General features: G+C 36.6%; 1 protein-coding gene across 1 annotated transcript in view; it reads right to left on the reverse strand.

Annotated features, from left to right (window-relative positions):
- The window catches only part of myo1d (myosin 1D), a 73,570-nt gene that overhangs the window by 44,095 nt on the left and 1,670 nt on the right, over positions 1-27,805 (reverse strand). Inside the window, exons 2-11 of the mRNA XM_042735622.1 lie at positions 12,976-13,184; positions 11,461-11,554; positions 9,839-10,004; positions 9,301-9,354; positions 8,882-8,977; positions 7,915-8,031; positions 7,614-7,817; positions 6,964-7,109; positions 6,738-6,852; positions 6,391-6,561 (exon numbers count right to left, since the gene is read on the reverse strand). Of these exons, the coding sequence (XP_042591556.1) occupies positions 6,391-6,561; positions 6,738-6,852; positions 6,964-7,109; positions 7,614-7,817; positions 7,915-8,031; positions 8,882-8,977; positions 9,301-9,354; positions 9,839-10,004; positions 11,461-11,554; positions 12,976-13,184 (1,372 nt within the window). The remainder of the gene's footprint in view (positions 1-6,390; positions 6,562-6,737; positions 6,853-6,963; positions 7,110-7,613; positions 7,818-7,914; positions 8,032-8,881; positions 8,978-9,300; positions 9,355-9,838; positions 10,005-11,460; positions 11,555-12,975; positions 13,185-27,805) is intronic.

Genomic DNA, 27,805 nt, shown 5'->3' on the forward strand with positions numbered 1-27,805 from the left:
ATGCCTTATTGCTATTTCATCCTAATATTTTAAGAGTGAGAAATGTCAAATTTTACAGAAAAAAGCCCAAAAGTTTTTAAATTCCCTTCTAATTTGCAACTGTGCATAAACTTGCTCTATGGCCCTGTTATCAGCACCAGATCACTGTCCTCCTTAAAGGAATCTCTATATGCTGGGTGAGGGCAGCTACTGCAGTTATATAAGACTGTCATTCATAAAATACAGCAGTGACATCAAAGGCAAGCAGCCTCAGCTCTCATTAAGATACAGAATGCTGCTGATCCACTGCATGAACAGGAACGCCCGTTTCTGCAGATTAAAGCAGAACGGAACAATGACACTCCGTATCCCTCCAACCACAAGCCGTCACATGTCCACATGCTGGATTAATTAAAGGATTGACTATCAGTAAGTTTTAGTGAGCTTTTGTGTCACAGTCTCTATTGTGGTAGATACCAGCATCTCTACTCTGTGTCGGGTCCCACTTTACGGTTCTCTGTTTGGTTTGTGCATGCGGTGACTCATTCGGCTCATTTTAACTGCAATACAGATAAAACGGCCCTCTAAGGGAATGGATGAGAAGCTACTATCTCTACCAGAGAGAACAAACTCTGAACACTTCACCCGAAGTGGAATAGTGATCAGAATCAATTTGAATGGATGGCTGAAGCGGTGTTGAAAAAAACTCAATTATTTACTCATTTGAAATTGCAATGGAGATTCATATTTGATGTGGGACATCTGAGGACTGCATTTCCCAATGGTTTAAGGTCTTTATGGGTTCTACCCAGACCAGGCTCCAAACACACTCACTGGGTCTCTTAAAAAACATGATATATCTCAATTAGTTATGCACGGAAACACGCAGGCACATACAGCAACACAATGTGTGAATAAAATGAGGTCTCTTAGTGTAATCATTGAATATATGGAGCCACACTGCATATGCCATTTTACAAAGTAGAGCACAGATGACTGAAAGTCAAAATGTAGATGAGTCACAGTAGGATTTGAAAAGCATCAATATATATATATATATATATATATATATATCTCAGCTAATTCTAAAAATCTGACAACACAAGAAGACATTTATACGCCTTCACATATAAAAGAAAAAGAAATTGGTCAATTAAAAAATTACTGTTTCACTATTACAGATTTGTGTTTGATTTTTATTTCTTTGCTTTGGGGAAAAAACAATTATTATTATTTGGATGTTTCAAACTGATATGTTAAAATGATTTGTATTGTGACACTGAAGACTGGCGTAATGGCTGCTCAGAATTCAGCTTTCCCAGCAAAGGAATAAATTATAAGTTAAAAAGCAAAATAATTACAATGCATTATTTTAATCTACTGGCAGCCTTAATATTTTTAAGATGCAAATGATGTTTATTAGGTTTAACTAAGCAAAATCCCAGTATTCCCCAGTACATTCTGGAACCTGCTTAAGTAGGATTGAACCAATGACCTTCCACTCAAGCTTTAATCACAACAAAATGAAGAAAACATTAGATTTAGCCACCAACATTAAATGTTGCTGCACTAAAGCATTTTTGGCATGTTTACAACTTTTATTTGTAGAATCTGGATTTAAACTCACATCATCTACACAGTTTTGGTCCACCTGTGCTAATCTGTAGGCCACAGTAAAAAACTACAAGCACTCCAATTCTACCCGGTCCTGATTTACAGGGTTAAAAAAAAAATGTGATTGTACAGACACATTTAATCCTGGAACCTGCTGGTCACACAGATGCCTCCCCACCCTCCTACTCCAAGCTCTATTCTCACCCCCCAGGACCACACCATCCTGTCTAACACCTGTGCTTCTCAATACAGAGTGTTGGTTAAGCCAAACAAACACAGTAATGGCAGTGGCACCTGCCAAAAAAGCCCAAAATCTGCCATACACACATCGACATCTAGATCGAACACAGAGGCCAATGTACCAGTAAACTGTAAAAACATTTGAGATCATAACAACAAAAATAAATTGTTGTGACTGCTTAGATACACAGCAGAAAGAAAATAGGAATCATCAAATGTGATTCACAAAACCTTATTGTTGAATTTAAATCAGCTCAGGAACTGAGGAACAATGACTGGAAAGAACAAAAAAGAAACTGAGGGATTCAAGTTCTCTTCATAAAGTCTGAAAGTTTTTAAACTTTTGTTTCATTGCACTCCAAAATACACAAGGCATAAATCATAGATATGGGTTGGAAAGACAGATACACCATGCAAATTGAATGCACTTTGAAAGGTCAGCTGCAAGGTCAAAGTTGAAGTCACCTGACCAGCACTGCAGGGTAAAGCTGAAGCAGAGTTCAATACACTGGCCAAAGCTACCGTGAGTCATGTGGAAAGAACTTCAAGAAAAACAACCTAGCTAATGCTAAACTTGAAAAGTTTAAGGTCCATTGACATCTCGATGCATGTCGCTCTGGGAATTCATCCACCAATTATCCGATAACATACGTGCTAAACGTGTGTCGGTGCTTCACACATCACCACAAAAACAACGCAATTACTTCCACTATGATAGAAACAAGGCATGATCTCTATCTAATGAACAGTTCTGCAGAAGAGCAGGCCACAGAGGCTACCAGAGCTCTATTCCAGGAGCACAAACCAACAGCTAATTGGCTGGTTGCTTCGGCCTACACAAGCCTGATCGGATAATGAGCCTGCCCTCGCCTTCACACAACCAGACATCCACGCACCCCCATGGAAGCATCCGCTCACACGGCCACACCTGTAATAAGCACGTGATGAAGAGAGGGAAAACAAGGGGTGGGGGAATTGGGATCAAAGAGAAGAACAGGAGAAAGAAACGAAGCCCATCAGACAGCCACAAATAACAGTAATTAAAACCTGTTGGGAAAAGGAGAATTTTTTATAACACATCTGGAAGGATCAAAGCCATTTCAAGGGTGCGATGAAAAAGTGGGAAACACAGAGAGCACCAAGAGCCTGCGAGGCACATGAAGGAAGACGTAAACAAGCTGATAAAGCACAGGTGGTGAAAGTGGCTGTAAATGAAGCACATTATCGAGATGGATATGGCGGCTTGAGGCTAGATCTGCCATTACATCTAATGTTTTTATCTTAGATAAAGCATATGTATAAAGGCTGAGGCAAACTCTTTATTCAAGCAATTAGAAATAAAAGTGAGGCTTCTGACATCAAAGCACTGTTTTACAACTAAAGATTGTTATTTATTTATTTGTTTATTTTTGACTTTTAAAGAGGGCAAATTGTTTTATATAGGGGAATCAAATCTAATTTGGAGGAGTTTTGGTTGATGTGCCTAACTGGATGGTGAAATTGTGATGAAACGATGGGTTTGCTGGAACCACAAGCAGTTCTGAATATATGAATATAACAGCTATAGGCCAGTGTGGGTCCAGTCCATGCAGAACATACAGCAACCATTTGTAATTATAATTTACATTAAAATTTGGAAGAATTTAAATGACTGTTGTATTTCACTGATGTTTGAATTAAAGTCTTCAGGGTTAAAACCCGTTAATGTACACTACCATTCAAAAGCTTGGGGTCAGTACAAATTTCAGATTCAAATTTAGTTCAGATTTCTGAAGGATGATGTGACAATGGCGACTAGAGTAATGGCTGCTAAAAATTCAGCTTTTTTGTGTGAATTATATTTTAGATTTATATGTATATTAAAATAGAAAACAGTTATTTTAAATTCGAATACTATTTAGAAATTGTCATGTATTTTTGCTCTAAAAAATTAAGCTTTGTGTGCATACAAGACTTCTTTCAGAAACAATCTTACCAAACCCAAATGTGTTTTAACGCAAGTATAGTAACAGGGGTTTTTTTCATAACGTTTGTTTTGTACATAGTGAGTTCATTGATTAGACTAGTCAGATGTCACTATTAACGTCATTATTTTAAGTTAAATTAAAATTTTAAAGATCTTTATTGAATGTTTTTAAAATAAATGAGCAGAAAGTGCAGAAATTAATTGCTCTCCCCCACTCAAAATTAAACATCTATGCTCTACAATCTATCTAAAATCGCCAGAATTTTAAAGCAGTCATCCACAAATCATACAGATTATTTGAATTTAAAAGCAAATTTATGAAAAAGTTAACCATTTTTTATCTCTTACTTCGCCGAAACTCTATACAGCCAGCGCAGATTATGGCAGATCAAGTTCCATGTTTCCTATCAGGCCCAAGTTAAGAGAAAAGAACTACAGAGAAACAACTCCAGTCCACAGAGCATACATTTCATACTTGGAATCAACCAAGGATAAAACTTTCCCTCTTAAATCGAGACTGCAGAGGAAAAGAGCAAAGCGAAGAGGGTAAACATCCTCAGTGGGGAAAAAGAAAAAAAAAACACAAGAGACTTTGCCACAGATTTTTAACAAGCAACTCTTAATTATGTTGTTAAAGTGGCCTGCACAGTTCGTGTCTCCCAGAGAGGATGTCTATCACCATAAACAAGCCTGGATACATCTTAGAGGTGGCTGAAAGACGAAAGTGTCACAGCCTGGATCTAATATGTGAGATAAACACACACCTGAATATATATTAGAAAGCTTTCCTTATCCATTTCCCCCTACTGACCGATCAATTTCTCTTTCATACGCTCATTTTGCATGTCAAATTTTGCGAGAGTAACCATTACATAAATGGATTAGCCATATCTAAAACATACTGAAATGGATACACATATGCAGATGTTTGTGCTCACGCACAGCAGGAGAAAGGCATATCATCTATCTAGCTAACAGGCCTGAGATTCCTCCACAGTGAGGAGTAATCCTCTGCATTACAAATGAGCTCTGAAGGACACTTATTATTCCTGCATCCAAGGAGACTTTTGATTATTCACACAGCCTGACGTGGGGGAATTATCAGGGGGAAGGCGATGCCTGCTCACTTCTCCTTCCCCCTTTCGATGTAAATGCAGCATGTCTGAGCTGAGGACACATTCTGAGAACATTCTGATGAAGTTGTACCTAAACTCACCCTTTAGCTGGGTCTGTGCCCAGGGCAATGCACGAAGGGCTGATTAGTTTCCAGAGATCCTGTCTATCTAGAGCTCTGCAAGGTGGGTTATGTTTACAATTTGTTTCGTTCACTGCCTTTTTCTTATCTTTTTCTATCTTTATATCGGCCCGTCTCCATCCAAAACTCTCCTACTCCCTTTCACTTTCTGACACTTTGCCAAGACTGTGAGACATCAGACTTACTAGCTTCCATTGGTTGCCAGTGACATCACCGAAGGCTCAGCGCTGAGAAATACTGGAGAACATTTTTCACTGACCATTATTGCCTCCTTGTGTTGGTTCAGGGTAATGCATAAAATTAAATTATGTTAGTATTCTATCATACTACCATTTCTAATTTTATAGTATGTAAACTGTTTTCAACATTGACAATAAAAGATAATTGTTTAAGCACCAAATCAGCATATTAGAATGATTTCTGAAGGATCATGTGATACTGAAGATGATTTATGGCTGTTGAAAATTCAGCTTTCCCATCACAGAAATAAATTACTGTATTAAATTAGAAAATAGTTATTTTATATTGTAGTAATATTTCACTACATTGCTATTTTTACTGTATGTTTGATCAGATAAATGCATCCTTAAAGGGGGTCTAACGCTATTTCATACATTCAGAGTTATTTACACTGTTAAAGCATTGTATTCTCATGCTAAACATGGCCAAAGTTTCAAAAACAATTTGGACATATGCCAAATACACTCCTTCCAGGTTCGTATAAGTTTCTGAAAGTTTTTTCGAACATGGCGTTCAAGAAGGGTGGAATTCAATGAATGGTTACTTATCCCGGAAAAGCATGCATTCTTCTTTCGCTGCACAGGACTTGCACGAGAAGAATGTCTCCAAAGAACCCAATGTTACGTGAACAGTGGATGCCGTTTGTTTTTCCGGGGCAGCAATGGAGTTTCTCAAGTGTGTTTGTTCCTGTCATTTCGGTGACAAATGTTTTATAAACAAGGCCTAATTCAACGCTGGATTTGCACATCATTTGATACTGAAAGATGGAGCCTTTCCAGCGATAAAAGATCCCTGTCATGATTCAGAACCACAAGCGGAATGTAAAACTGCATCAAATTTCTGGGTTTTATTGGCAATTGGCCCGAAAGTGCTTGTGACTCTTTAGCTCCACCCACGGCATGCTTTCAGGAGCTTGGCTGTGTTCAGAGAGAAGAAAAGTAAAGCTATATCTTACTTTTCTGATAAAACTAAAGACTCTTCAAAGATACGAAGGATGCAATACTACTCTATAGGTACTCATGGTTATAATGAGACTGGGCGAAACTATGTGTTATGTCCCCTTTAATAATTAATTGGCATGTGTTATTTTCAGTACCTTGCGGCTGGTGTAGTGGGCATGTTTCGCCAGTTTTCCATTGAGAGCCTGCAGGAACATCTCATCCGTCACCTTCCCCACATTCATGCACGCCTCATCCAGGACTGCAAAAATGCCCTTATGCTGCTGTTCCACCAAATCCACGATGATCTGATTGTTGAAGTAGTCAATCTGTTTCCATGAACACAAACACAAATCACAACAAAGTTTATTTAGTTACTGCATTAAAGCCACAGAGATCCATGCAAAAAGAGTTTCTCTTTTTATAATATAAACAGTTTCTCTTTTTATAATATAAACAGTAAAGATATGAAAAGTTTGAGAAGAAACAATCAAATAAAACCCACATGTTTCCAGGGGATGCCCTCTCTCTGATACTCTTCCTGCTCTTGTTTCAACACCAACTGAATGAAGAGCTGCTGTAGTTTCTCATTACAGTAGTTTATACAGAATTGCTCAAAGCTGGATAAAACAAGGCAGAAATTGGAGAGTCACTATAATTATACTAAAGGGAGAAGAATAATACAGCCAATTAAGATCCTCATTTATGTACAGTACAGCATATGCTCTCACCTGTTATTCTGAAAGATTTCAAAGCCATAAATGTCCAGGACGCCAATGACTGTGTTCTTCCCATGAACCCTGGCGTCATAGTTTTTAACCTCAATGACATCATTGATTCTTCCCACAATCCAACAGAAAAGCCGCTCATAAATGGCCTGTGAGAAGCAAATAAGGAGTGAAAGTCAACTGGTGGATGAAGAAACGCAGATATGAATGGTTTAATTATCGGTATTTGTCTGTATTGGTCAATATTTTATTGTAATTGTACAGCTAAGAAGAGATTGTTTTCATAGCTACAGAGGAATTTGAAACAAAATTAGTTTTTTTGTAACATTATGTCATTACTGTCCTTTTTGATTAATTTAATCCATCCTTGTTGAATAAAGGGATTTTTTTTATTACTTTTTCTAAGAATTTGTTTTTATAAGTAGTAAAATATACAAGAGTACAACAAATAATACAAAAATGCAGAAAATAACGTGTAAAATCAACTATATCATTATCATTATAGTGGATCAAAACGATCATATTTAGAGCATGTAGAAGTTTTAATTCAGACGTTGGCACGTAGTTCATATGCAAATTTTTGGTCCAGCAGTTACCACAATTTTGTTTACCACAGTCTTCTAAAATAAGGCTCCCAAAGCCCCAAATCATACCTTGGCCAAAGCATCACGGCCATAACTGGCCTCTTGATGAGTGTGCTGTTTGTCAATGACATCGCGGCCGGTGGCCACAGTGCGATAGAGGAGTGCCTTTTCTACATTCTCGTCTTTGGTGGACAGCAAATCCCCTAGAACTGACACTAGCTTAGAGTTCTCAATGAGAGTCACATCTCCATCACTTCCAAACTTCAGATTCCCCTGGAAAGATCAAATAATTCATCAATCAATGAGTTTGAGCTCCAGCAACTAGCTGCAGTTAGTTATCATTTTTAAACAAGCATAGGAAATACTAAACCAGATGTAAGATGGTAGCCAGGATCTTGTAGACAGTCTGAATCTCCTCTGTAGTGAATCCAATGACCTTCATGGCATCAGTGACAGCTTTAAAATCAGCACTGTCATTTATAGAGGACTGCAAGATTGAAAAGACAATCTGAGTGAGTTACGGTCACAAACAAAAGCTGACAGATCTTAATACATGAAATAAAGTTAAAACATCCAGACATTGCTTCTGACTAATTCAGCTTTAGGGATAACAGCCTGGTTGGTAAACTGGCTAAAAGCCCTTCATTTAGTGAAGGTAAATCAATGCTTTTGAAATGAGAGGCCATTAAACTTACTAATACATTCACATCTAATTTACAGCCGAGCATTTAAATCTGAAAATTGCTAACCCATAGCAACTCAATCCCTAGACTTCCTAAAACAAGTGTGCAACACTCAAAACGCTAATTATTCTGGCATGCTTATGGCTCCTGCAGAGAAACACTGATTTCATACAGCAGGAACCTTTTGCAGCCACAGTTGTGCTGGACAGAGTGGGAAGTTTAGCCAGCATGTGCACCTATAAAAGATTTGGAAACTGGCATGAAATGTTCTATGCGCTCCAGGCTGTTTGTTTCAGACCTCTGTGAGCTCAACAATCCGGCCTGCTCCATGACGACACCTTGTTTGTTGCTCTAAATTTGTTTTTGTGCCCACTCATTAAATCTCTACAGAAGCAATGGAACATCTCATCTCTTGACTCAACAGGCTAAAGATATAAGGCAAGTGCTAATAGGTTTTAATATGCACCAGTGGCTAATGTACCCATAAACAACCATAATCAAATTCCCTGCACAATCATGTGTGATTGCCCCAGAATGGTTTTATTTTCCCAAGATGGCCTTGAAATCCTTTTTGATGTCTGTAACAACCCAAACAGATTTTTCATATAATACATAAAAACAATAGTCTCTTTTAATTTGTACACAGTGCAATACCTTTATCTGGCCTCCAACTTTGATGTAGGTGTATGCTGTGGGGTCTCTCTGAATGTGCAGGGACCGCAGCTGAGCATCTGGAGCTCCTTTCACCAGCTGAAAAATACATTTAAAAACACTTTTGACTTTCCCTACAGGATAATTTTCCTGTGTTGATATGGAGAAGCATGTAAATTATAGTCTTTTTAATAATGGTTTGCAGAACATTAACAAGAAGATGGAATTGTTTTGATGTTTTGCATATGTTTTGAAGCGATAGGACATTATTTTGTGAGAGCAATAAAAGTGAGAGATGATTAGGCTTTGAAGGCTCTGGCAGAGGAGTCATAAACACAGGTTTGGTGGGATTTGTCTGGTGTCTGGAACAGCTGGCAAAACAAAAACAGCTTTTTAATGTCTGTGGTGAGTCCTTCACTCACCTGGTAGAAAGAGTGGAAACTCCTCTCTCCTTCCTGCTGAAAAATGACTCGGGACTAAGGAAGAAATATTAAAAAAGTGTTAATGCTAAAGTAAAGATCATATAAATTTATAATAAACATACATTTTTCACAGCTTCTCCAGCACATATTATATGAACAAGCAAGACAAAAGTGAATGGTGAATGCCCAAGCAAAATGCTCTGTATCATTGCCAGGGTGTTGCTTTTCTTAGTTTTTAGTATTTAGTGTTTTTAATAAACATTAAGAAAGTATTAAACTTATTGTTAACAATCAAAAATGTAAGACAATTTGTAACAATACTGAACAAAATGAGCAATATCACTATCGTAATATTTCATCATGATAAAAAAAAATCAAGCATTTAATAAAACAGCAACCATTGTAATTTGATCATCACACTAAACCAAATGGCGATTTTGGTTTAATTTTGATTAATCATGCAGCCCTATGAGACAGTCACTTTATTTGACTTTTTTTTTTTTTTTTTTTTTAGTTTGTCCTCTTTAGCGCCCCCTACCTTCTCAAGCAGGTAGTTGTTGATATGGCCGCCAATAGGGTCTCCCTTAAAATCAAAGTTGATATCCATGTACTTGCCGAACCGACTGGAGTTATCATTGCGGTTGGTCTTGGCATTCCCAAAAGCCTCCAGGACGCAGTTGGACTTCAGCAGCATGTTTTTTACCCTGTATAAACAAACACTCTTTTCATGTCCACTGCGTTTATTAGCCACTTGTGCATCAGTTCACTACTACAGCTAAACGAGTATCAGTTTTAATATGAGGCTGATGGATCTGATTGCTTCTGACATTTGGTATTAGAGTAAATACACAAATCGGTTTCTATGAAGCCTTTACGAGCAAGTATACATGGTTATATCTGGCTATTTTAGTGTATATAGTATCATCATGTGGTATCCCAGCATGGCGGTTAAGAGTGTTTCAGTGGATGATTTATGAGGCCTGCTGCACGGGTCGAACCACAGAATGCTCAGCATTGGTTCTCTTGCCAAAAAGCCATGCATGACCTACACTGCACATTTGAGGATGGTGCCCCACTCAGTGCCTGACAAGCTGAAGAGGTCCTAACCCTACTGTTACAAGCCTGTTAGGCATTAAGCGGGACGCTTTCCTCCATTTCGTGACCCGAATACCTAGAGCATCCTGTAAAATTCCACTTTTAGCACAGTGTTGCTTTAGGTATCCCAACAGCAACTTCAAAGTTAATTATTTTTAATTATCTTTCTATGGTCTTAATAATTTATTTATTTTAAAGTTATCATTTCTGTTAGGTTTAACAAAGCTAAATGAAAGTCTTATTACCCTCTAAAACCTGCTTAAGTGCCCCCTCATGTATATGTTATCCTCGTTGGAAATCACTATAGACTACAAAAACTCCAATCAGTGCTGGATGCCCCTGTGTTTTGGCATAATTTTAGATCTACTTCCACTGATCAATGCCCAGTTTCCAAAGAGCTTTAACCTTTAGCAAGCAGAGAAAATAAACCATATCTTATGGGTGCAATAACAATGAAATGAGATAAGCACAAAGCACTAGCCATCTGACAGTGGATAACAGTTGTAAAGCATGATTTTATTGCTATTACTATTACTGCATAGTTAAGACAAAAGAATAAAGGTCTATATTTAGCACGTTGCACAAGAGCGATACATAAAGATCTTTATGATTAAATGTAACATGCCTTATATATTCCTATACTGGGTGTTATATTTCTCAAGCTACATAGTTAAAAGAGAGATAAAGCTAAAAGCATAGTGGACTTTCCTATCATTTATTTATCAAGCTCGACTTGGATCTGTCATATTTCAATTAGCGTGACCCAGCACTATTTTAATCTCTGCCCTACATTTCACTTCTGTCTCTCCCCCATGAGGAAATGTATTATTCATTCACTCACTACCATAAGAAATTCACTTTGAAAATGACGCTTTCACTTAGTTGTAACTAAGCAGTGATTCATGTGATTATGAACAGCTTCTACATAAACAGAATAAAATACTGAAATGCTCAGTGGTTGTTGATTATAACATTAAGGAGGCATGCTATGCAGCATGATCTTAATATGACTCATCACTGCAGCAGTGAGGAGACAGGAACAGAAAGGCTTTTTGTTGTAAGTACCTCTCCACCTCTGCTCTTTGGCTGGGATTGGTGATAGCAGCAATATATTGCATAATATATTTACTAGCCTCCGTTTTTCCAGCTCCGCTCTCCCCTGCAAAAAAACAAAACAAAACAAACAAACAATGACTAATACTTACATATATGAGTATATAATAGAATTTAATAAACTGAAGTAACTAATTATAGCCATTACAATCTACAATGAAATTCAAATATCTGAGACTACTAGTAAAATGCTTCTATTTTGCATATATTGTTTTTACAATTTTTTTAAATTAATATATATTTTTTTTCTTACACTACTATTTTTTACTATTTTAGTATTTTTTAATTTTTGAACTGCACTGTATATTACGGTTCAATTTTTTGGGGTCATTAAGATTTTTAAAAGAAATTTATACTTCTACTCAGCAGGGATGCATTACATTGATTATACTGATTTTTAGTGGAAGTTTTTAATTCTGTTATGTTGGTGTGGGTTTCTTTTTTTATTATATGCTTCTCTTTTGAACTTTCCATAAATTTAGAGAATACATATAATGGTTTCCTTTCCACAAAAATATTTAAGCAGCACAACTGAATTCAACATGGATAATAATAAGGAATGTTTCCTGAGCACCAAATCAGCATATCAGAATGATTTCTGAAGAATTGTGAGAAACTGAAGACGGTAATAATGGCTAATGAAAATTCAGATTTTGCACAGGTTCAATTTAATAAATTAAATAATAATTAATTGTAATGGTTTTGTGGTAAGACCCTAACCGATTTATCTTATCTCATAGTATTATACAACCACACAGAAGCACTCGTGGAATTTACTTGTTAAACAAAGCCACAAAATGATCTTCTCACTCTATTATACTTCACTCTAAAAAATAAACATGTTCCTCTGTTTGCCACAAGGTGGCAGCACACATACCAAATATTTTTGCCGTGCAGTCACCACCTGTGGTCACTCACTGGATAATAATCATTGTTTTCTTATAGAGGCAACATCTGAGTGGTCACCAGATTATTTGCCTTGAGCTATGTGCCCCACCTCAGAATAGTTCCACAGCATCCCAGACGGAAAACAAACACTGTCTCAAAGAGAGATTTTTGTAGAAATTGTGAAACAACCATATTGCGTTAATCTTTTTCACACAACGGGCATGTCTTGAGAAAACAATTTGCTCATGCACTGAACTCTATTGTGAGCTCCTGCTCAAGCAGTCCTCTGTGACTGGGAAACCACACACCACGTCAGTGCCGAGCTATTCTCATCTGACCACAGATCTAATCACATCATTCCCAGTCATACTGCGGCCCCACAAGAAGACCCCTAAAGCCTGAATTCCAGTAAGTCTGTTATTTAATCAAATAAAAGGAAGACAACAGGCTGTTTTTAATATTATTTGAGGATGAAGTAATGCATTTTTCTCCTAAAAATGTAATATTACTTCAGTGGCTGCTTCACAGATTCAACCATAAGCTCAATGGTGAGTTGCATCATATTCAGACATACTCTACCGGAGATAACAATGCAAGTGTCTTTGTTCCTTCTCTTCATGGCTTTGTACGCAGCATCGGCGATGGCGAATAGATGTGGCGGTCGCTCGTACAACTCTCTGCCTTTGTACTGCTCAATGGTGTCCCGTCCGTAAATGTTCATGGCACGGTAAGGGTTAACAGACACCACCACTTCTCCGATGTAGCTGTAGATACGACCCTTTTCAAACCTGCAGCAAAAAAGACAAGCACATCATTGATTTGCTGTATTTAGTACATTCATGCATATTATGGAATATTTATCTAACCATGATTCTAATACCTCTGTTTGGTTTGTGGTCAGTGTGTGGCTTGTATAATCATATTTCAGAGCTTTATGTAAAGAAAGTGCAGCTTAATGAATTATCATTGTCAGGAATCAAAAGCACAGGATAGTCAAAGTCATGTTTCATGAGCTGTATAATATGTTTGCACAATAATAAATCATGCTGAAATGACCAACATGAATTTCTAGGCTTGTTAGTCCTGAACCAGCATAGTAATGGTGTTGACTAGTCATTCAGACAAACCAATGACTACTATATCTCCATACCCAACTCCTCGGTCACATTGACGTTCACCCTACTTTGAAAAAGCTTCCTGTTCTGAGCTCCATCCTCAGGGGAACCTCACTTCCTTGTTCTTCCGAGCAGACCTGGGTCATGCCTAGAATAAGGAATCCTTTCTTCTCAACCTGTGGGTTTGCCAAGCCTCCCTCAGCTCCATCCTGCCCCAGTCAGTGTGCTTAGAAGTTTGAGGCATGACCTCATAGTCTCATACTGAACTATATTATAGTGTGGTACTGAAGCTCTGAATGGATCTTGGTCTTTTTATTTTCAGGATTCCATTTAATTAATTAAGTTTAAACATGTAGAACAGTTAGACTCTGTAGTATTAAGAACTGCTACAGTCCTCAGGGAGTACCTTACTTACGCCCCACAGAGCAGAAATGTACCATACAACAACATTCACATAAACAAGTCACAGAAACAGGCCTCAATTCCCTCAGGTCAATTCACAAATACATCTGGGATTCACAGAATTAGCAGCGATACTTTAAATCAGAAGAAATCACCATGGACACAATGTGAAGTGTATTTAAAACAGATTCGATAAGATCCAAGTGTGCAATTGACCAATCAGCATATGAGAATGATTTTTGAAGGATCATGTGACACTGAAGACTGGAGTAATGGCTGCTGAAAATTCAGCTTTGCAATCACAGGAATAAATTACATTTTAAAATAATATTAAATAGTACTAATATGTCACAATATTACGGTTTTACCGCATTTTGATAAATGCAAACAGTTTTGGTAAACGAGACTTCTAAAAACTTTCATAACTCTTACCAACGTTTTGAAGAATAGTGTAATTACATTAAACTAATAATGATATCAAATCATCTCACACAAAAATAAAAGTTTAGCTACCCTCATGTCTTTTTAAAACCAGTACGGATTTTTTTTAAACAAATGTGGAACACATTAAGGAGAATGGCCAAGCTACTTTTTCCATACAACAAAAAACTGCAACTTACATTTCAGTATGTTTCTTACTTAAAGCTATATGGGATTTTTTAAGTATTTTTGTTAATTTAAGATATATTTTTTTTATACAACAAAAACATTTTTTTTTTATAGGCGTGTTTTTTTACAGCCCGTGGTCAACATCCACTTTTATTATAGGCAAAAGAACTTTCTCCTTTTGTGAAAAAGACAACAATATGAGTTTGGAACAACATGAAAATCTCGAAATTTGATTTGTGGGTGAACTGTCCTATAAAGTAAATGTAACAGAAGTTTTAGCTCAGTCAAACAGATTCAACATAGTATGTGTGCTGCTATATATCAGATGTGATGTCAAGGTATGAATGGCAAGCAGGGTGGCATGATAGGGATGCTTGTGCCTTTGGTGGGTACAGCCTGTCAGGCCAGCCCTGGAGCAGCCTGCATGAAAAGGCTCTTTTGTTCCAGCCAGCGGAGTAGGATGCTGCGGTGTACCCGCACCATTGTTCTTCTGTCAATGTGAGGTCTGTGTGTAAGGAGCACAGGCCAGGCTTCCACACCCCAACACAGCAGGCTGGCTCTACTCACCCACATCAGTCCCTCAGGGAGCACAATGTCAACTTATGACAATGATAGAGGAATCATTTTGATAAATAAAAGGTATTGTCTTATTTTTAAAATAAAAAATTATGTGATTTTTCCACAGATAGAGAATTTAAAATTGCAAGACAATATCATACATTTTTAATCAACTTTTATATAATCTAATAATTAAAATAGTGTACCAAAGCTGACATCATTTAGCTTTTCACAAGCATTTTCCATCCTCTACTGATCTTTAGCAGGAATTTAAGTTCTGAAAGTTAATAGGATGTTTTCATAATACAATTAACTTTTTTATCTGTAAAGATCAAGGACAATTTTTCCACATTATGAGTTATCAAAGACATGTGACCATGTATGAAACTCATGCCAAAAATCTACATTTTTTAAAAAGAGTCTATTATAAGAGTCATCATTCCATGTTTAGAAGACATGAAATGATACACTACCAATGAAAAGATGGGATCTGTACTTTTTTTTTAAGTTTTTTTTTATTTGTTTGTTTTTGAAAATGTCTGTCAGGCTCATCAAGGCAGCATTTAATTCATTAAAAAAATGTTGGAATGTTTGAAAAATGTTGGAAATTGTTTGTGGAAACCATCATTACTGATTTTCGTTTTTATTTTATTCTAAATATACATTTTTGTAACAATGTAAAAGTCCCTACTGTTACTTTCCCATTTAAAAGCATCCTTGCTAAAGAAAAAAATAAAATTTAAACAATAAATAAATATCGGTAATGTGCATTTTACTGTATTTGTAAACACAAAATCAAATTCTAGGAAAGGCCTGCTCATCTCATGCTTGTGTCCTTTACTGATTCCATCACATTTCACTTTCATCTAACTCTTAAAGCTTTAAGTTCACCCTAGTCCAAGACGACAGCTGCCCTCAGAAATCTATTGTGCGTGTAACAGAATCCCAGCAGGTCGTGGGGTGTGTGTGGGAAAACACAGAATCGTCATCTCCCATCTGCCTCTGTGATCAGATTATCAACATCTGATGAGTAACACACACTGAATCTGCTCTTTCAGAAATCTAGAAGCAGCTACACAGCTATAAAACAGTGTTGAAAATGTGACAAAGTGATTTGTGGCTTAACTTTGAATCAGTTTCATGAAAATCCCCGAAAGGGCAGGTCAGCATAAAGAGACAAATATGAAGGGCTTTGAAAGAGAAAGGCATAAAGTATTTTTTTTAGCTTTTCCTGGGAGTGAGCAGAGAGATCTCGGAAGGGGAGTAGTGGCTGAGGCTCTGTCATCTCCTCTTTCCCAGAAGGCCTAGGTAGGGGTGGCTGCTGCATGAAGATTAAGGATGTGTGTAGGGAATGGAATGTAGTATTCCTCCAATAGCTGGATGTTGTATCTACTCAAAGGTTTCAGCATTTATGTTTTGTGTTTTGTTATTTTTTTTTTTAATTATACAGTAGGTGTACTTTTTGTTGTTTGTTGTTTTGAATTTGATTTAGGTTGGGATATTTGATTGATAAATAATATTCTGTCATCATTCATTCACCTTAATGTTGTATGACTTTTTTTCTTTCGTGGCACATGAAAGAAGATCAGTAAGTTTCAGTGTTTGTGACTTGCAGTTATGGCGTGGTACCGAGAAGACGCAAGTTAATGACCCTCCTATAATTTTGAATATAAATCCTTCAAGCTCACTTAAAACTTTGATACATCCTTTGTTATTTAATGCACAAAAGTATAACAACTGAAATGGCACAAGAATAGAAGAACAGAACTCAAGAAAAAGTGAATAACGAGGATCAAGAGATGTTGCAGGACTACGTAGGATAACTAAAAGATATATAGAGGAAGATGACGACAGCGAATCTACTAAAGTGAAGTTGAACCCCAGAAACGCAGATGTGTTAAAAGCCATTAAAGATATTGACAAACGAGTTACGAGTAAAATTGTCGGTGTTATGTCAGCGATCAACGAGGTAAAGGAACGCGTGAAGGAGACTAAAGAACGCATTTCTGAAGCAGAAGATGAAATCGTTCAACTCAGTGTTCGTGCAAATTCCCTTGAATCACAAGTTAAAAAAACTGACAGAAAAGGTTGATGACATGGAAATCAGAAATAGACAGAGCAATCTGAGGCTGGCGGGTTAACACTAATAATAAAGTTCCTTAAACTTCAAACAAAAAGAGCAGGTGCTTAGAGTGGCCAGGTCCAAGGGGGTGATTTCATACAAGGAACACACTCTTTGCTTTCACCCAGATGTTTCGGATGAAGTTCACAGGAAACAAAGAGCTTATGATGGAATTAGACAGAAGTTGTGAGAGAGGATTCGGTAAACACAGGATCATATACCCAGCTTGTCTACTTCTTACTCCCCGAAGTCGAAAGCTTCATTGAAGAATTAGACAGAATAAAGGAGGGCTCAATCCAGTTGGACTATTAAAATCCTGAATGTAGGTTTAAAATAACTCGGATCATACACCATAAATGTTATCCTCTTTTTATTGTGGAGACTCAATAGTGAATGGAGACCGATTTGTAAAACAATAATTAAGTATATTCAGTTATTATTGTTCTCTGGAAATGTGAAAATGTGTGTTTATAGTTCAATATAATATGTGAGAGTAATGTTACAAATAGGGTTGTGATCATAAATATTGACAGAAGTACCTGATAGTTCCTCACGGGTGTGTGGACCAATCAGTGCCATATATGGAGTATAAGGGGTGGGGGGGGGGGGGGTCAAACGCAGTAGTATGGACACTACTGGGGAAATCTGGTTGTTGTTGAATTTTCTTTAATAATAGGTGTGTTGTTCATGATTGTTTATAGTTTTATTTTTTGCTTCTCAGTATTTAAGATTGTTGAGTTTGTAAAAGGCAAAATACCTCTTAATAGGAAATGTAAATGATCATGGGCAGACAGGGAATGTGAAATTTGTAACCTGAAATTGCAGAGGATTGGGCAATATTAAAAAGCAGGTAATGGATAGGATCAAACAATTACAAGCACAAGTAGTTTTTCTTCAGGAAACCCACATGGTAAGAAGTGAGACAATTAAGATTCATCTGAGATGGCAAGGGCAAGTTTTTGATGACAATCCTACATTTTTTAATGATTTGTTTTTGTTAATTGCTAATTTGCCTGGATACTATCGTATCGCAGGGGATATGAATTGTGTGTTAGGTCCTACTAATGAATGTTCAGCAGAGACTGATAAAACACATACTAAAGCAAGGAAGGTAATACAGGAATTTATGAAAGATCTTAATTTATTAGATGTTTGGAGGGATCTTAATCCTGCAGCGATATTGGCTCTGTGACCCAGAGTTTGTAAAATATGTGGGCAAACAAACTGATTTGTATTTTAAAATGAATTAGTTTGAAACATCTGCTTGTATTAGATTATGAAGCATTCAAAGCTTTTATTTGAGGACATATATTATAAAAGGAAGTCTAGACAAGAAATGAAACAATTAGAAGATTGAATCAAAAAAATTGAAAATAATATTTTCCAGAAAACTACAGATACAGCAGAAGTAAAAGAGAAATTATTATAACTCAGGTCTCAATATAATGAATTGTCAGCAAGTAGGGCAGCTTCAAAGGTTTTATGGTTGAAACAAAATTTTTATGAATATGGAGATAAAACAGGACGACTTCTTGCTTGGCAAATTCGACAACAACAAACGGAGCGTACTATCACAATAATTCAGAGTTCAACTGGAAATATAGTTGACCCATCAATGGAGATCAATGGAGCATTTGCAACTTATCATAAACTCTATAGCTCAGAGTGCTCACTAAATATAGATATCCAGATTCAATTTTTAGACAGTCTAAATATACCTCAGATTTCAACTGAAGAAAAGAACAAATTACATGTAACATTACAAGAAATTGGAGAAGCCATTAACTCATGAACATGAAATCAAGAAAAGAAATCTATAAAACATTTTTTTTTTTTAAATTGCTAACTCCTTTTATGGAAATGATAGTAGAGGCATATCATCAAGATCTTTTGCCTGCATCAATGAGAGGAGCTTTAATTACATTATTACCAAAACCAGTAAAAACAAACACAAAGTGTGAAAATATGCAGCCAATAAGCTTGTTAAATTCAGACACAAAAATATTAAGTTACGGCTAAGAGGTTAGAAGGTACACTATCAAATTTAATAAGAGAGGATCAAAATGGTTTTATACAATGTAGCCAAGGATTTTACAATGTTCGAAGAGTCCTAAATAGTCTTTATGAACTGAGGGGTGAACAAGATACTGCTTTACTATCATTGGACGCCGAAAAGGCCTTCAGTCGGGCTGATTTGTCTTTTTTGTTGAATTTATTGCTCAGATTTGGTTTTGGTGAAAGGTACTCTAGGTGGGTTAGAATACTTTATAATAGTTCTACTGCAGAAGTGTTGACAAATAATACTGTTTCAAAACCATTTAGCATATCAAGAGGGTCTAGACAAGGTTCTCCCCATTCTCCTCTTCTTTTTGCCATCTCCATCGAGCCTTTTGCAATACCAGTAAAAAAAAAAACATATGGAATTAGCAGGCATTAAGATTGGACAGATAGAATATAAAATTGCGTTATTTGCTGATGAGGTCATTCTTTTCTCAAAGCATCTTGATATGTTAATACCTTTGATTTATTGCTTTATTAGATCTTATCAGTACATTTGGAAAAATTTCTGGATACGAAATTAACCATTCTAAATGTTCTATTCTATATCTAAATGAGATCGACAGACAGCAACCAAGTAATTGTGTTGAAACCTTCAATATAGTTGACTGTTTTACATACTTGGATATATAAAAAGTAAATTATGATCCACTTCTTGACAGTTAGTAGCTCTATAGAAAGATGGATGTCCTTACCCATATCTTTTATTGGTCAAATAAATATTTTGAAAGTTAGTACGTTAGTATTTTTATATTTATTCCAGAACATTCCTCTGCCTCCCCCTAAACATCTTTTTTAACGAGTTAAAAAAAATGTTCACTAAATTAATTTGGAATAACAGATATTCCAGACTCCGTCTGACACTTATATATAACTTAGAACAATTATGTTTTATTTATTTATTTTTTTATCTCAGGACTGCCCATCTTGGGTGGATATGGAATCGACGGCCATTAATTCTAGCCTGCCTTTAAATTTGTGTCAGAATTGAAAGATCTTAAAAAAAGAAAACATTTTTCCAATCCTAGAGTTATAAATATGATTGCCGTATGGTTTTGATGTGGAAAAAAATATTTAGGTGCCTTCTACACTTAAGAGAAAAATTTAAACCAGGCAGATTAGATGCAGGTTTCAAGATTTGGGCTGACAAGGGCATTCGAAAGATAGCAGATCTATATGCTAACAATATTCTTATGTCGTTTGAGGAACTATTTAATACATACAATATTCCTACAAAACATTTCTTTAAGTATTTACAAATAAGAAATTTTATCCTCAAATCACAAAATAATTCCATCGATTTATGCCATCATTGACGATTTTGGAAAAAGAAGTGACAAAAAATTGTTTTAGTAAAGGTTTGATTTCTTCATTATATAATATGCTGGTGTCAGGATCAAAGGACACTTCAAATTATAAATTGGAAGCTTGGAGATCGGATCGGACTTTAAAGGAACACTGGATCACTGCATATGGGAGTGCAAAGAAGTTAGGAATTTTTGGAAAGATGTGAAAGGAATGATAGAAAAAATCCTTGATGTTAACATACCACTGTCGCCTTTAATCTTTTTATTTCATTTATATCCTAAGGAGATCACGTTAAAGAAAGACGGAGTATATATTTATAAATATATGTATTCTTTAAGCGAAATGGCTTATTTCTTTAAATTGGCAAAGCATATATGCACCAAATATAGGATTTATAGGATTATATTATATATTAATGTAAAATACTGAGAAGACTTTGTGTGTGTGTGTGTGTGTGTGTGTGTGTGTGTGTGTGTGTGTGTGTGTGTGTGTGTGTTTTCTTTGTTACATGGAAATTTATATGTACATGTGCATAGTTAAAATGCAATAACAAAAAAAATGTTTCAGTGGTTGTTTTTTTTTGCCAATACAATGAATGTCAATGGTGGCAAATGTTGTTTTGCACCGGAGCCAATTTTTTATTATTGGATTTTTTTGTTTGGGGAAGTGATTCATATAAGAATGATATGAGGGTAAGTAGATGATAACAATGATTTCTGGGCCAACTATTCCTTTAATTGCTCCATACCTCTTAAATACTTTTACAAAATTGTCTTATTCAAGCAAGTTAAAGAGTTTGCAGTAAGAGCTACACCCTTCACCACATAAAGACCAACCTTTAAAACACTAGGGTCATCTGAAGTCCCAGACAATAAGAGCTTGATACCATTTTTAGAAAGAGATCGCTTGCCAGGCTGAGGATAACTACTGGTTTCAGGCTTGTTTGGGTGGGTCTCTTGCGGTTATTTGCTTGTGGTTGACCGGAGTGGGGTGTAGCCTGTAAATTCCCTCGGACTAGTTACAAGTAAGAGTAAAAAAGTGAGAGGAGTGAAAATTAACTGGACAGCAGCACAGGATAAATAAAAGAGAAACAGAGAATTAGAGACAAAGAGTAAAATACAAAGATGGAGCACAGGAATATCAACATGCAAGGCCCACACACTAAAGCACTGATTTATAAGATGGTCCAACTCCTAGATAGCAAATCAAAGCCTGTATATTCACAACTCCAGCTATGAAAGGATAATCTGTCCCTGATCCCTGCTTATCCCCGCATACAATTTACCACCAAGCAATCAGTGTTACTCAGTCCACAGCTTAACACAGAGCATGCAGGGTATGACCTGATAGTGAATTGACTTCTGGACTGTCTATCATGCAGAGACAGTTCAGCCCAGAAGAATTTTTGGAGAGCTCAGTTATGCCTCAGATGTTTCTCCTAAAATTCTTTAGGATAAATCAAGAGACAATTGTCGAAATATACTAAGAAAGAATACAGAGCAATAAAATCAAAGCACAATAATTTGAGGAAAGTTTGATGAGAAATGTTGGATCATCACTGAAATTAATTTGGGTATCACAATATTAAGAATGAATAATGGATAGGCCCTTCATTTTTAGACTTGCATTTAAGTGTTGTTTTTAAAGACTTAAATGGATTTTGATATTAATTTTTAGGTTTTATTTTTGCAGTGTTGTTGGATTTTTTGTTTTGCTATTAAATATTCAATATAGCCCTTATTCTATATGAGACAGCGGCCTTTCTTCTGGCCTGTTAATTTAATCTTGGAAGCTTTATGTCACCCCCAACACAACAAATCTTCTCCCACATTTGAAATCAGTTTCTGTGCAACTTGTACGTTTGTTTGCTGTTAAACACCAGCTGCTTCTGTACTCCTGACAATCCTTTGCACACATCCTTCAACAGCAAAATAAATAATACAATTCTGAAAAGCTCTTCATGCCCACTGGACTCAATTTGACTTGTCAAGCTAACCTCCTTTACAAACATACCACTGTGCGTAAAGCCTGAATGGGGAAAATGTGTGTCCCACTTGGCAAAACTTCAAGCCATGTCTAAAACGTGCAGCTTTCACGCTAACTTTCATTAGCTTTGCACTGACTACTCAGGAAATGAGAGCCAGGTGTAAATGTCAAAGCACACCAACATGCTGAGGTTTTTGTTATTTTGGCCCACTCCCTTCATTGTCTCCCTGAGATAACAGTCACTTTTTGTTCTCCCGTCAGGATGACGGAATGAAAAAGAGGGAAAACAGAGGCGTGTTTTGATGATTGCATTTCAGAGGTCAATGGTAAAGTGACTAGACATGGCATTGAGCCAATCTCTAACTCATCTGAGCTTTTAGCACATGGTTGTGATCCCAATATGATGTCACTGAGCAGTAGCGGATGAGATGACGGCCAACTCGAGAAGAAAAAAGCAGACAAAAAGACACGACCGGCCAAATGGAGTCAGACATTACTCAGCAAGCTATTTCAAGAAGCGCACTCAATCAGGGTAAAAAGAGGGCAGGGATGGAAAGTACAAAAACAGACATAAGATGAGAAAAAGAGAAAGTACAGTTAATGTGGTAATTGGCTGAAAACTAAAGGAAAGGGAGAAGCATAGTGGAAATTAATGTGAATGTTACTGACACCTGGCTGTAACACGGTTCCACAGACACAGCAGGACAGACCTGCTTGAAAATGTGTTGAAGAAGTGCATTGAAATACATAACGCATCCATCATTGTGTCCCATCTAAATGCTATTAGCTAGAACAGATTACATATAATCTCATTAATGTGTCTATGTAATGTAATCAAACCACATCATCGGTTAGAGAGAGGAAATGGGTTTCCAGCAGTGGCGAATACACAATTTGGGAATTATTTAGGAGTCGCTTATGTCGCTTATGAAAAACAGACTAATGAAATTGGGGCTTGGATGTAGCCTGTTGTAAACATAAGACAGAAAGGGGTTATGAAGAGGGTGAGGGGTCAGTCAAGACTGTAAAATATATCAAGGCTATAAACCCTAAAGACAGGGAATGTGAGTGAGAGAGCTCCTCTAACATGGTTAGTGGTATCAGTGACCGCCAGCCAAGGCACACAGTCCACAAATGAGACGTCTGTGGAGCTTGAAGCTTATTCTGGGGGAAAAAAGGCCAAAAAAGCAACAGCCTTGTTTATGTAAGGCCGGTGATATGTTTCAGATTACAGGGGGTTGTATGGAAATTCTTCAGGGCAGAAATGCCCTTTTCTTTGCTGGAGAGTGAGAGAAAATCAGGCTGTTTTTTGAAGCCATCAAACTTTAAAGCAGTCTTTTGAGAGACATATCTGAGTGCAGTTGGAATTAAAGTTCAAACAGCTGATAAAAACATCACCGTAATCCACAACAATTAACATCATGTGAAGCAAAAAGCTGTGTGTTTGTAAGAAACAATTTAGCTTCAAGTAATATTATAGATAGAGAACTCGTATTTTAGCAGGACGCAATGTTAAGAAGTTCAAACATCTTAAAGATGGATTTATTACAAATACACAGCTTTTCATTTTACAAGAAGTTAACTGATGGACTGGATTTCTTGTCGATTCCTGTGATGTTTTAATCAGCTGTTTGGACTCTCCTTTCTGACGGCACCCATTCACTGCAGAGGAGTCACTGGTGAGCAAGTGATGTCATGTTAAATTTCTCCAAATCTTTTCTAATAAAAAAAAAACAGAAGGTAAGCCCGAGGGTGAGTTTTCAGCACAGTTTCATTTTTCATATCTTAGGAAATAACAAGGTTCAGTACGGAAATGATTAGAAGAGATAAGACCTGAGATGTTATTCTAAACAAAAATAGGAAACAGTCCTCCAAAACAACAGGGATAGAGCTGAACCCTAAAGTAAATTACTAAAATAAAATAAAATAGTTTCAAAAATACAAAAAGTTGTAGAAAAATGGGACAAGATGTACCATGCATTTGGTCAAGATCTATTATAGAATTACAGGACAAATCCTTTGGGTTTGTAACATTTATATGGAAAGTATTTTTCCAGTGACATTCTTTCTTCATCTCTCACACTGTGGACGTTTAAAAATAAGCAGTGCTGGTCAAAGTACCTAAATATACCCATAAGGCACTGACCATAAAAAGATTCTTCCTTACAGGCCAAATCATATCTCTGCTGTCCCATCTATCCTTACAGGATGGGGAAATAAAACCTTCGACCTTGTTTCTGGCTCTGCACAGTGCACCTGAGCTCTGAGAGGACTTTGATCTCTGTGCAGTTCGCTGTGCAGGATGGGAATCGGGTTGCCATGTGTCACAGCTGGACTCCACGTGGCCCTGCTGTTAAGGCAACAAGTGAGCTTTTATACTGTTGATATGGGAGAGGCTTAGGCTTATTCGGCCAACAGGTTCACAGAACTGAAATCCTCAAGATATAACAGGAAGATCAAATTTAAACACCACTATTACAAATGGTGTCTTTGTGATCTTCCCCATGAGGACTTATAAAAAGTAAATTGCATTAAAGAATTCATTTTCATTCAGAATTCATTTTCTTGCCTGAGTTTATATTTGTCTCCAGTTTGTAGGCTATTTGTCCAGTGGCACCATACTATAAATATGGAATAGAAACAAGCATATGGGCTCAATTTACACGATTTCCTGTAGTGCTCTTTACACCTAACCTTAGACCCCTACTTACGGTTATCATCTGGCTGATTTTGCTCAACAAAGACCCTGATAAAAAGATGTGAGGAAATGACACAGATTTACAGCCTTCTGCTTTAAATGTTTCCCTCATTCCACTCTATGACCACACAACACAGCACGTCAATTTTTAAGCAATCATCTGCACTAGATGTGTAATTATTCTCAGAAAAAGGAGAGAAATAGACCCCTGTGACTATAAACCTGAAAAACAGATGACTAGCAAGATATATTACATCTGTAGTTCTCGACTGGTTTTGCTTCAAGATTTTACATTTTACATCTAGTGACAAAATTTAACAATAAAGTCCTTAAAACTAAATATGAAATTAATATCACCATGAACTCCACAGCAATATGCAAAATTATTAAAAAAGTGAAAGTGAAAGTGACATGACATACAGCCAAGTATGGTGACCCATACTCAGAATTCGTGCTCAGCATTTAACCCATCCAAAGTGCACACACACAGCAGTGAACACACACACACCATGAACACACATCCTGAGCAGTCGGCAGCCATTTATACTGCGGCGCCCAGGGAGCAGTTGGGGGTTTGGTGCCTTGCTCAAGGGCACCTCAGTCGTGGTATTGCCGGCCCGAGACTCGAACCCACAACCTTAGGGTTAGGAGTCAAACTCTCTAACCACTAGGCCATGACTTCCCCAAAATTAACGTGTTGATTTAACAAGATGTGTATTGTGGGACCACTTAAGAAAGAAACAAATACCCGAATATTGTCATTTTACCAAGTGAGAGAGACATATACAGTATATATACAGTACTGTATACACTGTACTACCCAAATATTTTGGGGTCAGTAATATTTTAAAGAGATTAATACTTTTATTTGGGAAGGATGCATTAAACTGGTCATAACTGACAGTAAGGACTCTTACAAAAGATTTCTATTTCAAATTATGTTCTTTTATACTTACTATTCATCAAAGAATCCTGAAAAAAATTGTGGTTTTCACAAAAATATTAAGCATCACTACAGATTTCCACACTGATAATAATACGAAATTTTACTTGAGCACAAAATCATCATAGAAAGATTTTGAAAATGGATTATGTAACCCTGAAGATTGGATTAATGGCTGCTGAAAAGAAAATTGTAATCATTTCATGTATATGTATATATATTTTAATGTCTTTGAAAGAAGTCACATATTATATATATATATATATATATATATATATATATATATATATATATATATATATATATATATATATATATATATATACACACACACAAAACATGAAGGTGTTCTCCTCTGCTCTCTTTCAAAGGTATATGCCTAATATATTCTGCCACCTAAAATATGCATGATTATATGGTTAGCTGCATTTTATTATTTGCATTCAGCATTGTTTCTCTCCCTACTCTGTGTGACCAGCATGACGCACAAGCTGAGAACCACTGTAAGATACAATAATAAACATTCAATCAATTGGCCCTTTTTCTTCCATTTCTCACTTTTAGAACACCTTACACAATCAAGCCATTACACTAGCTGCTAGTGGCTTAAAGAACTGTATGGGTCAAAGGTTACATCTCTAGTACAGTAAAATGTCAATAGGAAGAGGAGTGAGGCCTCATAAGTTGCCAATACTCTCTTCCTGAGCCCATTCTTCCTGTACTACACAAGAGTCAAAGGTTAAACTCATCATTGAAGCAGAGTGAAAAGGTCAAGACTATCAAGGAAAGTTTCAACTATACATAAAGTATACAGTACCACAAGTTCAAACTATGAAAATTACTAGTTTGTTGAAGACTTTTTTAGACTTGACTTTCATCTGAATGGCACATGAAAGCTGGAAGGCTCTACCACGGCATACTGATTATCAGCTATTTCATCTGCAGTATCAGAGCCAGTGTCTGGAAGAAGTTGGAACATGGTCTCGGGCAGCACTTGTAATTGTTTTTGGAAATTGCAGAGGATTGCCAAAAAATTCCCCAAGATCCTAGGGGCAGACAAAACAACACTGCCATATAAAGTCAAGCCCTCAGCGCACATCAAATTAAGCTGTTATTTCAGAATGCCCACACAAACTCTTGCTGAAAAAAAATAAATAAATGACGTTGTATAAACACAGTCATGAGCAGAGTTCAAATCACGCTACAATGTACAGTATGTATCAGCAGTCCCTACACTTGTTTAACTTTGACACCTCACTGTAAAGAGCTTAAACCCTCACAACTAAACAAACTTGCAAACTTGCTTTAAATTTCTTGGTTAAACATTATGTCATAGCTTTGCGTAGAAAGGCTGCATTTCAATTTTGTTATATTTAGGAGCTTCTTTGGAAGAGCAAACCCAGGCTGACTGTACACACAGCTTATTTTACTGAATAAAATGTGCACATTATCCAAATGAGTTCAACCAAAGTTTTGCTTTGACATCACATATGGTCTTCCTGAATTCAAAGCAAATGGCATCATATAAAAAGTGATTTCCAGTTCAACAGCACTCTTCTTTATCACTCCAGAGGGCACAGGATGTGATCTGGCATCAGCTCTTCCAGCTG

Source organism: Cyprinus carpio, chromosome B12 (assembly GCF_018340385.1).
Source record: "Cyprinus carpio isolate SPL01 chromosome B12, ASM1834038v1, whole genome shotgun sequence".
Classification (NCBI taxonomy): domain Eukaryota; kingdom Metazoa; phylum Chordata; class Actinopteri; order Cypriniformes; family Cyprinidae; genus Cyprinus; species Cyprinus carpio.